The following is an 18,759-nucleotide window of genomic DNA, read 5'->3' on the forward strand; positions in this document are numbered from 1 at the left end:
CCCGCTCCATCACATCCCATACACAGCACCAGTTCTCACTGCATCCGGGTGCCCGCTCCATCACATCCCATACAGAGCACCAGTTCCCACTGCATCCGGGCGCCCGCTCCATCACATCCCATACACAGCACCAGTTCCCACTGCATCCGGGCACCCGCTCCATCACATCCCATACAGAGCATCAGTTCCCACTGCATCCAGGTGCTCGCTCCATCACATCCCATACACAGCACCAGTTCCCACTGCATCCGGGTGCCCACTCCATCACATCCCATACACAGCACCAGTTCCCACTGCATCCGGGTGCCCACTCCATCACATCCCATACACAGCACCAGTTCCCACTGCATCCGGGTGCCCGCTCCATCACATCCCTTACACAGCACCAGTTCCCACTGCATCCGGGCACCCGCTCCATCACATCCCATACACAGCACCAGTTCCCACTGCATCCGGGTGCCCGCTCCATCACATCCCTTACACAGCACCAGTTCCCACTGCATCCGGGTGCCCACTCCATCACATCCCTTACACAGCACCAGTTCCCACTGCATCCGGGTGCCCACTCCATCACATCCCATACACAGCACCAGTTCCCACTGCATCCGGGCGCCCGCTCCATCACATCCCATACACAGCACCAGTTCCCACTGCATCCGGGCGCCCGCTCCATCACATCCCTTACACAGGACCAGTTCCCACTGCATCCGGGCGCCCGCTCCGTCACATCCCATACACAGCACCAGTTCCCACTGCATCCGGGCGCCCGCTCCATCACATCCCTTACACAGCATCAGTTCCCACTGCATCCGGGCGCCCGCTCCGTCACATCCCATACACAGCACCAGTTCCCACTGCATCCGGGCGCCCACTCCATCACATCCCATACACAGCACCAGTTCCCACTGTGCCCACTGCACGCACGTGGCACGCAGTGCACAGTCCATAAATATTTGGTCTACTTTTCAGCAACTTGAAATGTTGTATAATATAGCGATTGTAAACTTTTGCTTAAAATCCAGGTGTGAATTTGTATATTTCAAATGATACTCTTAACAAGTAATATTTCTTCCCATACTTAAAAAATTAGTTCTGGGACATCTCAAATAAACCTAATCCATTCATTCACATTTTTTCTAAAAGTTTCTCTGAGAATAAAACTTAAAAACTTTTAGACACTAGGTATAAAAGCAATTTAATTATATATTTATTATAACTGTATTTCATCAAACATAAGCTGTCATTCATTGTAACATGTATACTATTTCAGAGATGTTAAAATATGAAGAAAAGTGGCATCTTGGAAACTATGAAACAGAGTCAGTAACTGCAGAGCCCGGACATAACTTCGTGGACTGCATGTGGGAGGCTCCAGACGGGACTATCAACCCGTCCACCTGCTCTTATCAAAACAACCTTTACACTCGGCTCTGGCCTGGTTGGTCGAAAGCTGTCTACAAATTAAAGTTGTAAAACAGTATAATATTAAGCACTGTGCATGTTGTGATAAGCAGGAGAAAGAAACCCAGAGGTTTCAGACTAACATAAAAAGGGGCAAGGTATTTTTAGCAGCTATGTCATTCCTCTTTAAATAGAATTTCCTAAAAAAAAAATGAACTGTACCATTATAAATTTCACTCATTTAAAATAAATAAATAAATACATAAAAAATAAAACAAAATCTGTTTCAAGCCCTTTCAAAATAAGCAAACCCTCCTCTGAATCTAAGTTACCCTTACATCCCAAACCACATGTAGCTACAAAGGAACACCAAGCCTCACCTCCGAGCTATTGACGGCCAGAGCTTGAAGTAGTAGCTGAGTGGCATCAAGGTAAAAGCCATAGTGAATCAAAAGGTTGGCCAAGTTCACAAGAGGAACGTCCTCGTACCGAAGCGGAGCCATATTCAAAGCCCTCTGAAGACACGCCACAGCAAGAGTGCTGTTTCCCACTGCTCTCCAGTAGAGTCCAGCTTCATTGAGCACCAGCCAGGAAGGGGTACTTGGCTGAAACCCCCCAGATACTTCAGTTATTACAAGAATACAGTAGTTGTTCTAAAAACAAATTTCAATATATGCATTTGAATTTCTAATTACAATTACTAAGCACTTGGCCTGACCAGGCGGCAGTGCAGTGGATAGAGGACTGGCCTGGGATGCTAAGGACCCAGGTTTGAAACCCCGAAGTTGCCGGCTTGAGCTTGGGCTCACAGACATGACACTATGGTTGCTAGTTTGTGCCCAAAGGTTGCTGGCTTGAAGCCCAAGGTCCCTGGCTTGAGCAAGGAGTCACTGGCTTGGCTGGAGCCTCCGGTCAAGACACACATGAGAAAGCAATCAATGAACAACTAAGATGCCACAATGAAAAACTGACACTTCTCATCTCTCTTCTTTCCTATCTGCCACCTCTCTGCTAAAAACCAAATTACTAACCACTTAAATTTCAGACGTCTGAAGTGACTCACCTTATTAATAGAGTGAAATATGAAAGACCCCATTTCTTCTTCTGGGACAGTATAGTTATTAATACGGGAAAGCAAAATCTGAAAACAACAAAAGGAAGACTAACTCAATTGAAAATAATAGAGAATACACTTGAGAAGAATTTCTAGAGATAGTAGTCTCCACCTGGGCTCCTGAGGAACAAGTTAATTTGAATAGCTCTTTATAATCACATAACCACAGACATACCAACAGGTGTTGATCTACTCCCATGTATGCCCTAGTTTTCTATAACTAAAATAAATTAAAAGACACATATCCCACACACATATTTAGGTGATCTAGCACACCCCATTAAACCTAAATGTCCAGAACCAAATGAGAGATTGTTCAGAAGACAACAGCATGTAATACTTGAGGCAATAAAAGCTGTCGTTTTCCTCGCTGGAAGAGCACCAGAGCCTCAGTTGGTCTATTTTACGTGCTTGCAGCATTTGCAGAACTGTGAGCAACTCCAAGGCAGGAATCATGGTCTACTTACCTTTGTATTCCTAGCACCACAAACGGTGCCTAGCACGTTTTCTGCCTCAGAAAATGCTTGTTTTTTGTAAGTCGTAACTGTTCACAGTTTTAAAATTAAGTTTATTCTTTTAATTTATTGATTTAGAACAGTGGTAGTCACCCTGATCTCTACCGCCCACTAGTGGGCGTTCCAGCTTTCATGGTGGGCGGAAGCAGAGTAACCAAAGTATAAATAAAAAGATAGATTTAACTATAATAAGTTGTTTTATAAAGATTTATTCTGCCAAACTTAGCGAAAATCCGACATAAAGTACTTGGTAAGTAATTATTATTATATGCTTTAACTTGCTGTAACTCTGCTTTATAAATTTTATAAAGTAAAGTTACTTCCCTACTTTATAAATCACCATGACTGTGGAACCGGTGGGGGGTTAGAAAATTTTACTACTAACAGAGATACAAAAGTGGGCGGTAGGTATAAAAAGGCTGACTACCCCTGATTTAGAGAGAGAAGGGAGGGGGAGGAAAAGAGAGAGACGGAGAAACAGACATCGATTTGTTCCGTTGTTTATGCATTCATAGATTGATTTGGTTGATTCTCGTATGTACCCCGAGAGGGGATCAAACCTGCAAACTTGGCATATTGGGATGACACTCTAACCAGCCGACCTACTTGGCCAGGGCAAAATTAAGTTTAAAAGGTCTTTGTGATAGTCTGTTTTCTCTGTAAAAAGGTTATTTTTTCATTTGTATTTATGGAATGGTATGTAATACAGAATTTTCTTTGTTTTGTTTTTTTTTGTTTGTTTGTTTTGTATTTTTCTGAAGCTGGAAACGGGGAGAGACAGTCAGACAGACTCCCGCATGCGCCCGACTGGGATCCACCCGGCACGCCCACCAGGGGCGACGCTCTGCCCTCCAGAGGGCAATGCTCTGCCCCTCCGGGGCGTCGCTCTGTTGTGACCAGAGCCACTCTAGCGCCTGGGGCAGAGGCCAAGGAGCCATCCCCAGCGCCCGGGCCATCTTTGCTCCAATGGAGCCTCGGCTGCGGGAGGGGAAGAGAGAGACAGAGAGGAAGGAGAGGGGGAGGGGTGGAGAAGCAGATGGGCGCTTCTCCTGTGTGCCCTGGCCAGGAATCGAACCCAGGACTTCTGCATGCCAGGCCGACACTCTACCACTGAGCCAACCGGCCAGGGCTAATACAGAATTTATACTCAGTAATAAGAAATTCCTAGTTACACATAACTAATAGAATTAAAGAAAACAACATAGCAGAACTGATTTATAAAAATGTTTGTGGCCCTGGCTGGTTTGCTCAGCGGTAGAGCATCAGCTCAGCGTGTGGAAGTCCCCGGTTCGATTCCCTGCCAGAGCACACAGGAGAAGCACCCATCTGCTTCTCCACCCTTCTCCCTCTCCTTTCTCTCTATCTCTCTCTTCCCTTCCCGCAGCCAAGGCTCTATTGAAGCACAATTGACCCGGGCATTGAGGATGGCTCCATGGCCTCCGCCTCAGGCGCTAGAATGGCTCTGATTGTGGTGGAGTAACGCCTCAGATGGGCAGAGCATCGCCCCCTGGTGGGCATGCAGAGTGGATCCCATCGGGCGCATGCGGGAGTCTGTCTCTCTGCCTCCCGCTTCTCACTTCAGATTAAAAAAAAAAAAATGTTTGCGACGTGGTTATCAAATTCATATAAATTCCTAAGGACCTCAGATAAGCCCAAAGCAAGGCTGATAAGGCCAGTGAAAGAGAATCTTCAAGCTTTAAACTCATACAAGCTTCTGGAGGCTTGGAAGATACAAAGCTATCCTGAAGCGGTCAGAACGGCCCCCACCAGGTACACAGAGCTCTGTGTGCAGCCTTCTCAGTGAGAGGAGCAGCGCCGAGGTGGTCCACGCGAACAGGGGCCCTGAGCACACCTCCCCGGACTTTCCATAGCACGACTGACTTCCTAAGGACTTCAGCACCTCTCTAACTCTTCCTTTGCTTTTATACAGTTAAAACTCAACAACTGCCTTCTCTCAAATTTTTGTTCCACCTAAGGCGCTTGTGAAGCCACCCAGAATGGACGGCAACGGACACCGGCCGAAGTGAGCCTTACTTTCCGTGCATGGGCGTCTGGCCTTTTGTCTGGCAGATCCAAGCGGAACTCTAATTCTTTGACGAAGTCGGACAGAGTCTGGCTTTTTTTGCAGTCAGTTATGGTACAGTCAGAGCCTTGGGCCACTTCTGAAGAGTTATCATCATCATTGACATTGTGGATCCTGGCACAAGAGAAAGGAACAAGATTCCTATTTTCAAAGTTTGGGTGACGTCAAGATAAAGACTTAATCTCTCAAGTCCAAGGCTGGTGCTCTCAAAGAACGGCCAGATGACAATCATGCAGAATCAAGTGCTTTGCCAAATCCATCAGCACTTGCCTGAATCCTTTGTTTTCCGGAGGCAGAAAATACGTTGGTAGTTCTCCCCCATCAGGGACTATAGGATAGCTTTCTGCACAATCTGCTCTTTTAGGCCACAGAATACTCTGTTTGTCCTGATGAAGAAAGAGAGTCTATCATCAATTTGTTTGGATCCAATATTTCAACCTGCTAAATAAACTTCTAAAAGAATATAAATATACTGGGATAATTAAACAATAATTCAGTATTTTAAGGTAGGTGCAGATGCTGTAGTTGATTCTACAATATTCCTTCTACTGCAGGTGATTGGTCTATACCAGCAATTCTACCTGTTTTAGCATAGACTGGCTCAGGGCTGGGTAGGCGTAAGTCAGCTGAGCCACTGAGATCTAAGGAGAGGCTTGCCTGGGGCTTCCAGGAAGAAAAGCCAGTCTTATTTTCTTCTGCCACAAAGCATAGGGAACAAATAACCTGCTGCTCTGGTTATTGCTGGCTGTCCCCTCATGAGGAAGACAAGCTTTAGGATGAAACCAATATTGCGATGGCAAATTTAAGAAAACAACAACAAAAAAATGGTGACGTCACTGGGCCACTGAATCAATCAAACCCAAATTATGTCCTACCTCTGGACTTCCTGTTATATGAGGCAAATTTTCTTTTATTTAAACCAGTTTGAGGCGGAGTGTGGTTTGCACCTGAAAGCATACACATGCTTATAAAACTGGCACAGATAACTGTTTTCCCTGAGCTAAGACCTTTCTCGGCCAATGTCAAAGTTTAACAACTGTTTTTGATTTGTAAAATGCTCATTTTTCTAAATATAAAGGCTTACTAAACTTGTGTCCTGACGATAATAAATTTTGGGGAATTTGTATTACATATAATTAAATCAAAGTGGCTATATCAATTCTTTTAGAAAAACAAATTCTGAAATTTTAATAGTGAATAAATATACATGATCTCTGTCCTTATACCCTGGTACTTGCATTGACGAACTCAGCTATTTCTTGGCTAATACATCTTTATTACCTTAGTGTCTGTATCTCCCGCTAGAATGTAAGCTCCAGCAGAGCGAGGACTCTGCCCCACGTTCACAGAGCCAGCCTGGCGCACCGCTGGGAGCGCAATAAAAGAATGCTGATGAAAAAAGGTATTACAGGCATACACTGAGGTCAGTTTAGAAACTTGTCTGGGTTGCTAACTACTCAGAGCTCAAAGCCTGAATTGAAGTCAGGGAATCTATCTGACCCTCGTGACTGGGAAGAACTCAAGGCAAATCCTGTGTCTTACGTGCTACCCAGCCGAATGCCTTCCACTTAACAGAAGTTAAATGAGTGATTGCTGAGCTAACTGAACTGTGACAAGGGCCGTGTTAGTCAGTGAGGGGGAAAGCCACTGCTTTCAAAGAGCTCGTCTGCTTGGAAAACTCCATCAGCCTCTACTAACTTACCCTATAGGCGTCAGAGTCCCTGCCCCAGATCCGGAGAACAGAATGGGCTACGGGAGAAGGCTTGACTAAGTCACTGATGTCACTCTGATTGGCCTGAACATCTAAGTTGACAGACATCATACTGGAGGTTGATGAATCTTCACCAAACTAGAAAATGAAAAGTTCAATTAAACTAGAAGAAAAGGAGTTGTGACTAAGATTTAAGCCAAAACATTTAGTGAATACTCAAAATTAGCAGGAAAGCAGAAAGTAGGTTAGCAATAAAGCAATCAGATCTTTTAATTCTCAGAACTATGCCCCAACAGTATTCTCTCACAGATAATGCCGTTAGCAACTGCCAATCAACTACGCCATTGGGCTGTTCTCCTGTCCCTTTACTTGCTTTCTATGATTTTGTCTCTTTTAAGTTTAATGATTAGCTGATTTAGAGGTCTGGTTAATACTTCATTCCCCTACCTAGACTAAAAAGATCACTATTCTTATCAAATTAGTGTTCTCTGGGTAGAAGGGAATATAAGAAAGGGCTGTTAATTTAATATAGCCATCATTCAAACATTACAGACTACTGTATAATCAATTCCAGATACATATAGCCTCTGAACCAAGGTCAAACAATGTTTGATATTCTCACAAGATTGTATTTCTAAAATCTTGTTAGATAAGAGAATGGGATCAGGATGAGATAGGGTAGACAAGACCTGGGAAAAAGGAATGAATATGATGACAACTCTCTGGGAAACAGAAATGTCATTCATGACGGAGCTGAGTACTTTCTATAAAACCTGACTTCATAAGTATAACAGATATGACAGATTCTCAAAACTTTAAATGAGAGTGACAAATTTTAGGGATCAAATATATAAGGAATTGCAGTGGAGGAAGTGATATTACTCTTAGATACGTAAAATTTTGTAAGAATTAGAAGAGAACAAAAAAAAAGACCTGAACATAATCCACATTTTCAAAGATATCTCCACGGTGGTAGCGCACAGGTTGGTCCCACTGGCAGTGTAGACTGTGCTGCTGGTTGACCAGACGGCATATCTGATGATTTCCTGGAATAAGAAAGAAAATTAAGCCGGACCTGTGGTGGCGCAGTGGATAAAGTGTTGACCTGGAACACTGAGGTTGCCGGTTCAAAACCCCTGGTTTGCCTGGTCAAGGCACATATGGGATTGATGCTCCCTGTTTCTCCTTCTCCCCTCTCTAAAATGAATAAATAAATAAATAAATAAATATTTTTTAAAAAAAGACAGAAAATTAAAATTGATGAGCTCAGCAATGACAACATGACTTTCTTAGTTTCTATCATTTCGTTTCAACTTTGTATTCTTCAGAGCCTAGCAGAGTGCGCACACAGGAGGTACTTATACAGGGGAACACTGATTACTGGTTCATTTAAATTAAATGATTCTAAAAGAGCCTCCCTTGCTCCACCTCCAACACAAACGGGCTCCAGTAGAGAATCACTAAGGTATCTTCTGGCAATTACATTCTATGATTGTAAAATCTGTTGATTCCATTGCTTTAAGAGATTTCTGCCATCTCTGTGGTGAGAATCTGCTTTGTATATTTCATAACCCTGTTTCAAATGTACATAGAAGAGCTCTGGTTGCAATTCAGTACAGAGTAGTAAATAATCTCAAGGACTAGTGTCCTCTTTACACTCAAAACAGTAAAGCAAACTTGTTAAATGGATCGTAAAATGAACTGTAAATGGTCATAGCCAAGGTTCAAAGGTTAAGAGGCTTTCTAGACCAATATAGTTATCAAGGGAGAAAGGTGTAACAGAAGGAATTCTAATAATTTTGTTGTTGTTGTTGTTGTTGTCGTCAAGCTGTCAGATCTGCACTCAGGGTTTAATCAAAAATGAAACATTCTGGCCTGACCAGGCGGTGGCGCAGTGGATAGAGCATCGGACTAGGATGCAGAGAACCCAGGTTCGAGACCCCGAGGTCGCCAGTTTGGGCTCATCTGGTTTGAGCAAGGCTCACCAGCTTGAGCCCAAGGTCGCTGGCTCCAGCAAGGGGTTACTCCATCTGCTGAAGTCCATGGTCAAGGCACATATGAGAAAGCATCAATGAACAACTAAGGTGTTGCAACGAAAAGCTAATGATTGATGCTTCTCAAAAAAAAAAAAAAAAAAGAAACATTCTGGATATAACCAAATCACTGATCTCATGTCAACCCACCTGCCCCTAGACTGGTGGTTCTTAGAGGCCACAGACTCTAAGAGAGTTTAATGAGCTATATTCCCTCTTCCCAGAAAAGAAATTATGCACAAACACAATTCTATGTATAATTCTGGGGAGGATTTCAGAATTTCCTGAAACTAATCCTTTGATCCAGATTAAGAAATCCTGTTTGAGACAAATTCTAATCTAAAATCTTCTAAAAGAAAACGTTTGTTTTTAAGGGAGCAGGACAAAAAGTGTCTGCGGTTAGCCTCATTGCCAGTGTTGCCTGGAGTGTGGATACTCTGTTTCCAGGTGTGTCTGGCTTTTCCTTGGTACAGGCTGGAGCTGCAGTGTTGTCAGACCAGCAGCAGCCATACCAAAGGGAGCTTGTTAGAAACACAGAATCAGATCCCTCCTCAAACCTCCTTAATCAGAATCTACATTCTAACAAGATCAGCAGGAGGCTGACATGCGTATTCAAGTCGGAGAAGAATCCATGTAAGCCAGAGAGGGAAAACAGCCATTGTTAAGACTAGGATGTAAAGGAGTTGGTTTTTATTTAAAATGTGAGTTTAAAAAAAGGTACAGGAAACAAACCAGCTCCCCAGGCCTGCTGGTCTACCTGCTGTGATGATGCTTGATTTTAAGATTGAAGGAAGCTATAAGCATAACTTTATACTGCTTTATGGCTACAAGAAAGTCATGATTTTTTTTTTTTTTTTTTTTAACAGAGACAGAGAGTGAGTCAGAGAGAGGGATAGACAAGGACAGACAGACAGAAACGGAGAGATGAGAAGCATCAATCATTAGTTTTTCGTTGAGCATTGAGATACCTTAGTTGTTCATTTTCATTGATTCCTTTCTCGTATGTGCCTTGACTGCGGGCCTTCAGCAGACCAAGTGACCCCTTGCTCACTCTTGGGTCCAAGCTGGTGAGCTTTTTTTTTTTGCTCAAACCAGATGAGCCCGCGCTCAAGCTGGTGACCTTGGGGTCTCGAACCTGGGTCCTCCGTGTCCCAGACTCACGCTCTATCCACTGCGCCACCACCTGGTCAGGCTACATGAAAGTCATGAAAGTAAAGCATACAAGAAGTGAGTTTCCTAAGCTGTCTTCATTATCTGGAACCGATACTTACCTAATTGTGCCTCTTTTGCCATCTGTGTCTCATGGATGATATTTCTTAAGATTTGCTCCTCTTGAATCAGCTTATGTTTTTCCAGGATCTCCTGCTGTCTCAGGTAGTGGTCATGCTGCTTTTGATATTCTTTCAACTCATTGAGTGTTCGCTGGAGGGATCTTAACATTTTTAAAAACAGAAAAAAAGTTACAGAGCTTTAAAAGCTGAATTTTAAATCCACTTACATACATAGATTTTTTTGGTTCTCAATAATAATTGCTAGGTTTTTTGTGTTTAAATGCATAGTTTTCTTAAAACTCGGGGGTAAAAGATGGATATATTCTCCCATTAAACAAGTACCTTGACATTAACCAAATGGTGTGCTCGACGTTTCAGGTACCAAAATGATATACACCATAACCCTTTACATATCTAACGATTCTGTCTCCCTCCACAACTTTGTGTTAGTTCTACTGGCTGTCAACGCCTTTCTAGAATCCTCCCTTGATTCTGTCTAAAGACAAGTTTAAGAAAGGGCCACTCAACCTTGTTCTTACACTCTAGCTCCTTGCTTTATAGATTTTGGGGGAAAAACCCACTTTGTTTTAGGAAGGAATATTCTCTACCACCTGGTATCAAATCAGTTGCCTGATTATGTTTAGTCACAAAAATCTTATTACCTATTATACTGTAACATATGGAGATTTGGGAGCTGTACAGATTGTATAAGAGAGAACCAATTCAATTCTTAAGAGCATAATACTGGAAGAGGTTCAGCCAGGGAAAGTCCTGATCGGGCATAACAGAAGCCAGGTATAAACAAGCAAGCTGTCATTCTTTCCTTTTCACTACATTATGCTTTAAACAAACTGGAAAATAAGCAAATACAAAAGTTTAATGAGTTCCAAATTGCTGTTCAATTCTCTAATAATCAAGGTAGACATAAAACATTAAGGCTAATTCCATAAGCAAAACAATTCACTTCTGAGTAATGTGATGTTTCTTAACTGGCCCTATACTCTATGGAATCAAATATTTTTATTAAGTATACCGCAAGGACCAAGTATAATGGCATTCTATTACTGTACAACTTATACAAATCTGATTAAAATGTGGGCCAAATAATGTCTCTTGACCTCACTTAACTAACAGAACAATAGCCCAACCCTAGGAGTCAAAGGGTAGGAAGATCAAATATAGCATACACAAGTGATTTTACTGACAGGGTGTTCCATGCACATAAAAATGTAATCAACAGAATTTCTGAGTATCTTGCAGCATAACCCCTCCTCCTGACTTCACAAAAGTAATTGATGATCACACTGTAAAGCTCTAAATGACAGCATTTCCTGCAAACATTCTCTAGTTCTTGGAACTCATGCTCATAAAGAGATTCCCACCACCGATTTCTGCTAAACTTCCTGGATTTGGAGAAAAGGGATAGGACTAGCAGCAAAGGTGTTCTTCTTAATTCTAATGAACAAATTAAAATTAACACTGATCTCACCATCTGCTGTGTAAGCTAAGGTTTGATGGTATCAGTGCTTCAAGGACATTTTTTTCTCCCAATTACCTATGTTGAGCTTCCAATTTCTGCTCGAGTTTTTGCTGACACAGGACAGCATGCTTCCTCTTTATAGCTTGCTCAAAGCCAGGTTTGGCCTGCAAAGCGTGGTCGTAACAGAGCACTGAGTGGTTATATTCCCCAAGCATCTGAAGAGACAAAAGTGTGTACACACACACACGCACGCGCGCACACACACACACACACAGGAAAAATGTTAGCCATAGACTGTCTACATCTGTCCATGTAAATCCCTTAATAATTTATAAAATTATACCTAAATCTCACTCTACAATGAATTTTATTTTGATCAGTGGCGAAGTCTCTATAACATGAAAACATGGTATAGGCTGGTTTAATTGGAAGTATTACTATCTTAAGAGGTACACTCTGCAGAAGTTTACCATTCTTATCAATTTTATTAATATTATTTTGTCAAGAGGCTGGGACAATTATAATATATTATTGTGTTGAGGTTTCTTCCCTCCTAATTCATTTCCATCCCCTCCCCCGCTGTTGGGGCCAAAAGAGAAAAGGAAAAAAAGATATTTTTTATTAAATAAAAAGAAAAGAAAAGAAAGAAAACAGTAACTGGTTTGGCTGATGAAAACACAAAGCTGTATTTACTGCGTATATATTTCCCAGTGTGTAATAGCTAGTGAAGAAGTCACTGTCGTCCAGCGCCGCGTGGACCACAACAGCAGCATCAGCGGAGAAGTGTGCTCTGTGCAGCACGTTTGCCAAGTTGACCAGGGCAATGTCTTTATTGTGCCTAAAAGAGAAGGCAAGCAATCAGATGTCAGGAAGCAGCATGGGAAAAAAGAAGCATGTATCCCATGATTGTGTGTAACTACCTGACAAGGCAAAACCACATTCTAGGTTGTTGAGTGGAGGGACATAACTTTGAGCATACTTATAAATGGAGAAAACAATTTGAGAAAATCATGTTTCACCTGACCAGTCGGTGGTGCGGTGGATACAGCTTTGGACTGGGGCGCAGAGGACCCAGGTTCGAAACCCTGAGGTTGCTGGCTTGAGCGTGGGCTCATCTGGTTTGAGCAAGGCTCACCAGCTTGAGCCCAAGGTCACTGGCTTGAGCAAGGGGTCACTCGCTCTGCTGCAGCCCCCTGGTCAAGTCACATGTGAGAAAGCAATCAATCAGGAGACGCAACGAAGAATTGATGCTTCTCATCTCTTTCCCTTCCTGTCTGTCTGTCCCTCTCTCTCTCTCTCTCTCTTTCTCTCTATCTCTGTCACCAAAAACCAAATAAATAAATAAATAAAATTATGTTTCATGTTTACCTAATTGATGGTGCTTAGTCAACCAGATCGCTACCAATTCTGTTGCAAAAATAAGGTCTGGTAGACATTTTATGATTTTAAGATATATTTAGGCCTTCAATTTGCTTTGAGAAAATTTTAATATATGAAAATTTCTTCAGTCAAGGTCCTTGTATTGAAGTCCCAGGTGAATCAGAGGGCATCTACATTATGCACTTTTTCCCTAACGGAAATCAGAAACATATGATGCTGTTATCACTTTGAAGTCCTTGAAATCTGTCATTTTTTGTGATGGGACTGATTTCTTTGAACAGAAATGGAGAGTCTAAGTACAATACAATGCTTCTTCTTGTTTTCTTATGTGTTATTTCTTTAAGAGCCCAAGTCACGTGGAAGATGAGAAGATGCGGAAGGGGAGGAAACTGACCTGGAAGAGAAGTGAAGGGCTCGCATGGCACACTCCACCACCTGATACGGCTCGTTCTTTATTCTCCAGTAAAACGAAGCCATGTTATACAGTACCCATGAGGAAGAGTTCTAGAGATTAAACGATAAAACGACACTCAAACGCAGTTCAACTCAGAATACTCAAAATGAGTACCTTTATTTTACTATTCTGTCTCTTCTGAAATTGAAGAAGAGCCAGATTTACAGTAACAATAAAGCATAAGACAAAGTACAAATAAACTACATCTGTCGAAGGAGTCTCCTGATCATCAGCTGTGCAAGTGCACTGGGGTGTGATCTCCATAAACCGTACAACTACAAGCTATCATTCCAAGGGGGAGACAAAGCTCAGAGGCCAACCAGTGGCCACAATTTACTGGACTTTATTTAGTTCAGGACTTTAGAAGTTGGGACCTGGCCTACTTAGAGATGCCAGTTGCCTTAACATGAAGTTTCTGAAAATAACATGTTTCAAAGTTTCCTATTTATTTAATATCTGAGTGAAGGTACATACATAAACAAATGACAGGCTTATGCTTTTGTGAAAAATAAGTTTTTGTCATTTTCTCATGTGTGTTCAGAATCTAGTTCAAACCTTCACAGTACAATACATTTATAGTAAGTGTATTATTTAGTCAAATTAGAAAGTTCATATAGGTTTGTTCCCTCTGTGGCGTGGATTTTTCATCCCCTAACACACAATGAATTTCAACCTCATAGAGGTCAAAACACTAAACTGGACCATGTCAAAAACTGAGTGTAAATAAGTTTAAAACCAAGTAGAGAACTTTTAAATAGCATGGAAAAAAAGTCATAAAGGTTAAGATAAACAGAGAAAACTTATAGGACAGACAACATTCAGTGTCTTTACTATATAAGGAGCTCATAAAAAATTTAAAAGAACAAGCAAAAAACAAGAGACCATGGGCCAAAACCACACACAACTCAAAAATATGAAACAATGGCTAATTAGCAGGTGAAATAATTTAAAACAAAAATATTGAAATAAAAAAGATACAAGTTCCCTTTTACAAACTGACAGATAAAAAGTAATGCTAATATTGGCAAAACTGTGTATTAATTTCAGATATTATCTGTAGAAATGTTAGTTTAGTACAGTCCAGCATTTCTGGGGGACAGTTTGACAACATGTATATAAAAGACCTTAAAAAAGTGATTACCTCCCAATCCCACTACTCCACTATTTAAAACTTATGAGAATAATTAAGTTTTAACTATACATGTGTAAAAATAAAAATTCCAAAGAATATATAAAACAGTAATTATCTATAAGGTTAAATTATGATTTTTACTTTACCTTTTATAGATTTTAAAAATATAATCTGATATTTTTACAAGGATCAATTATTTTATTTTCAAAATAGTTATTTTTGAAATTAAGTATAATTCTGTGTTAATCAGCTTTATTTTTCTATCTTCCAGGAAAGTATATGATTTGACTTGAGCCTGTGTGTGGCTGGTTAAGGGGTGCTCAATTCTTTCACAGCTGACTTACGACTTGAGATTGACTCTTCTTTAGGATAGCCTTTTCAGAAAGTTTTCCTTCAAATAAACAGATACTTTGATTTTTATTTCTTATTTTCAGACTTTATATTGTGAACTGGAACAAAAAGATGAATTAAAAATTCTACATGAATTACTGAAAACATTGGGATAAGCAGAATACATATAATAGAAGAGAAAAATAAATCTTTAATGAAAAATCTTTCTACAAGATTTCTCATAAAATCTCTCCCCAAATCGATAAATGTTCGAATGTCAATTAATTGCTCCCCTCCTTCTTTGGAACACTTTTCCCTTGGCTCCTAGGATCACATTCTTCTGGACTCCTTTTTGGTCTCTTTTGCTGGCCCTTCCCCCTCGCTACTTAACAGCTAGAGGGGGGAGGACCCAGGACTCAGTGGTCTCATCTTCACCATCCAGTCCTATAGCTATAAATACTGCCTATTTAACAATTATTCTGTCTACACATTCAGCTCTGCTCTTTCCTGAAATTCCAGACTCATAGATGTATTTCAAATTCAACATGGCCAAAACAGAACTCTGTCTTTTCTTTTCTCACCCCAACCCTGCTCGTCCTTCAAGTTGCTCAAGCCAAAAGTTGAGGAATTATCCTCATTCGTGTTCCCTCATTCTCTACATCTAATTCTTTGGCTTCTATACTTCTAAACGTTTCCTGAATTAGTTGTAATCCCTCCAATTCCAATACTAACCATTCTAGTCCAAATCATCTTCATCTCTCTTGAACTACTGAAGAATATTTAAATTCTAGGCCAGTTTCCCCTTATTACTCATCAAGTTCTGGGAATGCAATGTTTTACATTACCTTCAGAAAAACAAGATGAAGATGGTAACTTAGCAACAAAAATAATCATATATAACATATAATGTACTTGAATAAACCGTATGTATATAAATGTTGCAATTATGCATTTTACTTAATACCACTATTATACTGCTTAAGAATCAGCCCATATTTTATGATACTCCTTAGGCACAGAGAAGAGCAAAAAACATTTTCTAATTCCCATGTTACAGTGAGTGCTACATTTAAATTCTTCGGTCCTGTTGTACAATGCCCTTTTCATTGTTGTTGCTGTTGTTTTTAAAGTAGAGGTTCCCTTAAAAGAAAACTTGCAAGATTTTCTTGGTGGTTTTTTTTTCTTGTTCAGAGAACAGTGATAATCTATGTATTATGTGTATAGATACAGCAAAGACACTACTGTTAAATTTCTAATCACACTCAAAATACATATATAAGGTCTGTTGCTTATATCAATATATAATTTCTTTTTTGTGCATCGATTTAAAGAACTCTTTTTAGCATCCCTTCCTGGTTAAGGGAACTGGATTACCAATGTTTCCCCTTAGCTTTGAACTATACAGTTTCTATTAATATAATCAATATTTAAAATCACTCTTTAGCTAGAAACAAGCTGGGCAGGTGTTCTTGAGAGTCAAATATCTTCTGTTCACACAATCTGCTGGCTGTTTACGTCACTGCTGACTTACCTTCTGCAGGCCTTCATGAATGAGGTGACCTATGTCATCTATATTCCTTCCTAATCGTTTAGATAAATATGTGAAGACTGGATCTTCTTTAGGTAGTAAAGGTGCAGAAAGATTAACTCTCTCTTGTACACCCTGAAGAAGAAAAAATAGAAAAAATAAAAAGGCATTATAAAACACCACAAGTAATTTGGTATCTTATAACATTTATTTTGAAGGAATTTTGAGAAATATGTTAGTAAAGTTAGAAAGCTATTTGGAAGGAGAGAAGAAAGAAAGGAATATTTATAAGCAAGAGACTAAGTTTGAAAAAATGCACTAAAAAAAGGTGCCCCATCTCTCTACTTACTCGCAAGTGCTGGAAAGCATGTATACTATATGGAAGATCTAGGATTTTAGTGCAATCAGGCTGCGCAGGGGCCGGAGGGACAGGAGATTCTGTGTCTATATGATCTTCAGGGCTAAAATCAAGAAGCAAGAAGCAGTGAATGAAAGGTGAGGAAATGTCTCATTTCCCCTAATTGAACTATATTTTCAAAACATCTCAACTTTATTACCAATATTAGTCAACATTCCTAACTTTTCCAAACAGCTGTTGTTAAGAGTCAAACATTTTGGGAGTTCAACTAAAAAAAGATAAATCAAGAGTGAGAGGGACAATAGGCTGGGGACAGAATGTTAAGATCAGGGACTCTTAAAAACTATTATATCACTGCTAAATTCTTTGTAGAAATATTAAATCAGTTTAGTCATCTGTTGACAGCCTCTCCACAGTTTTACCAGGTATGGATTTTTGAATGTTTTTTCAGTTTGATAGTTAAAAACTAAATGTTTTAATTTTTATTTGATCATTACTAAAAAATATTTTTTCTACATGCTAATTAGCCATTTGTATTATGTTATACATTGTTCAATTTTCTGCAGTGGTATTAAATATTTTTAATTGACATGCAAAAATTCTACATGTGGTATGTACTTTGAACTTTCAAACAAGTACCATATGATTTCAATTGTACGTAGAATCTAATGAACAAAACACACTCACAGACAAAACAGAAACAGACTCATAGATACAGAGAACAGACTGACAGCTGTCAGAGGGTGTGGGGCAGGTCTGAAAAAGGTGAGGGGAATAAGCCAAGAAAAAATACCTCACAGACAAAGACAGCAGTATGGAGATTACCAGTAGGAAGGAGGGGCGAGAGGAGGGAGAAGAGGATGGAGGAGAGAGAGAAATCGTAACAGAGAGAACTGACTTGGGTGGTGAACACACAATACGATATAGAGATGATAAATTATAGAATTGTACACCTGAAACCTATATAATTTTATAAACCTATAATTATAACCTAAACAACGCAAAAACTGACAAATACTATAACAAAATGTAGACTATCCTCACTAATCAATCACCAAAGAGATTGATTATATAACCAATATGTTTATGAGATATGAACGTGACTATTCAAATCTGCCCATTATTTTCCCCAGTAGGTTTTAACCAATGTCACCCCAATAAATCCAATTAAAAATTTCAAAAAACTTATCTGTGACTGAAGCTTAATCTCATTAGAGAAATACTTTATTGACTTGAGAAAGGTCAGTTCAGGAAACGTAACTGGGGGAGGGAGGAGTCTTTACCTGATGTCTTTGCTCTCCAGAGTTATGTACGTGCTGTCATACAGATCCAGGTCCCCTAAGGGCACCTTGGCTTTGATGCAGTCTGGATCCTCTTTATTATGTCTTTGTTCCAGTCCTGTGTCTCTGTCCTCATTCTCTTCTATGTGAATTTTTTGAGCAACTAATTGCTTCTGTTGAAAATAACACAATGAATTTTTCTCATATTTCAGTCTAGATACCATGTAAAAGAAAGGAGAATTTAATGTATTGAAGAGGTCAGAGAATCCTTGAATTCTTTTTTTTTTTTTTTTTTTCAGTGACAGAGAGTGAGTCAGAGAGAGGGATAGACAGGGACAAACAGGAATGGAGAAAGATGAGAAGCATCAATTATCAGTTTTTTGTTGCGACACCTTAGTTGTTCATTAATTGCTTTCTCATATGTGCCTTGACCGTGGGCCTTCGGCAGACCGAGTAACCCCTTGGGCCAGCAACCTTGGGTCCAAGCTGGTGAGCTTTGTTCAAACTAGATGAGCCTGCGCTCAAGCTGGCGACCTCGAGGTCTTGAACCTGGGTCCTTCCACATCCCAGTCTGACGCTCTATCCACTGAGCTACCGCCCGGTCAGGCCCTTGAATCCTTTTTGAAGGAAGACAAGGATTCTGAATATGCTTTCAGTTAATTTAGTTGACATAAATAAAACAATAGCAT

At 40.3% G+C, this 18,759-nt stretch overlaps 1 protein-coding gene across 5 annotated transcripts in view; it reads right to left on the minus strand.

Moving 5' to 3' along the window:
- TTC17 (tetratricopeptide repeat domain 17) overlaps window positions 1–18,759 on the minus strand; it is a 116,733-nt gene that overhangs the window by 63,227 nt on the left and 34,747 nt on the right. For all 5 annotated transcript variants that reach the window (XM_066363014.1, XM_066362987.1, XM_066362996.1 and 2 more), the window contains 13 exons: window positions 18,074–18,243; window positions 16,782–16,893; window positions 16,436–16,567; window positions 13,383–13,492; window positions 12,302–12,446; window positions 11,684–11,823; window positions 10,129–10,289; window positions 7,758–7,870; window positions 6,816–6,962; window positions 5,384–5,499; window positions 5,065–5,227; window positions 2,465–2,542; window positions 1,782–2,006 (listed from right to left, as the gene is read on the minus strand). In XM_066363014.1, coding sequence (XP_066219111.1) covers window positions 1,782–2,006; window positions 2,465–2,542; window positions 5,065–5,227; window positions 5,384–5,499; window positions 6,816–6,962; window positions 7,758–7,870; window positions 10,129–10,289; window positions 11,684–11,823; window positions 12,302–12,446; window positions 13,383–13,492; window positions 16,436–16,567; window positions 16,782–16,893; window positions 18,074–18,243 — 1,812 coding nt within the window. The remainder of the gene's footprint in view (window positions 1–1,781; window positions 2,007–2,464; window positions 2,543–5,064; window positions 5,228–5,383; window positions 5,500–6,815; window positions 6,963–7,757; window positions 7,871–10,128; window positions 10,290–11,683; window positions 11,824–12,301; window positions 12,447–13,382; window positions 13,493–16,435; window positions 16,568–16,781; window positions 16,894–18,073; window positions 18,244–18,759) is intronic.

Source organism: Saccopteryx leptura, chromosome 1, assembly GCF_036850995.1.
Source record: "Saccopteryx leptura isolate mSacLep1 chromosome 1, mSacLep1_pri_phased_curated, whole genome shotgun sequence".
NCBI lineage: Eukaryota > Metazoa > Chordata > Mammalia > Chiroptera > Emballonuridae > Saccopteryx > Saccopteryx leptura.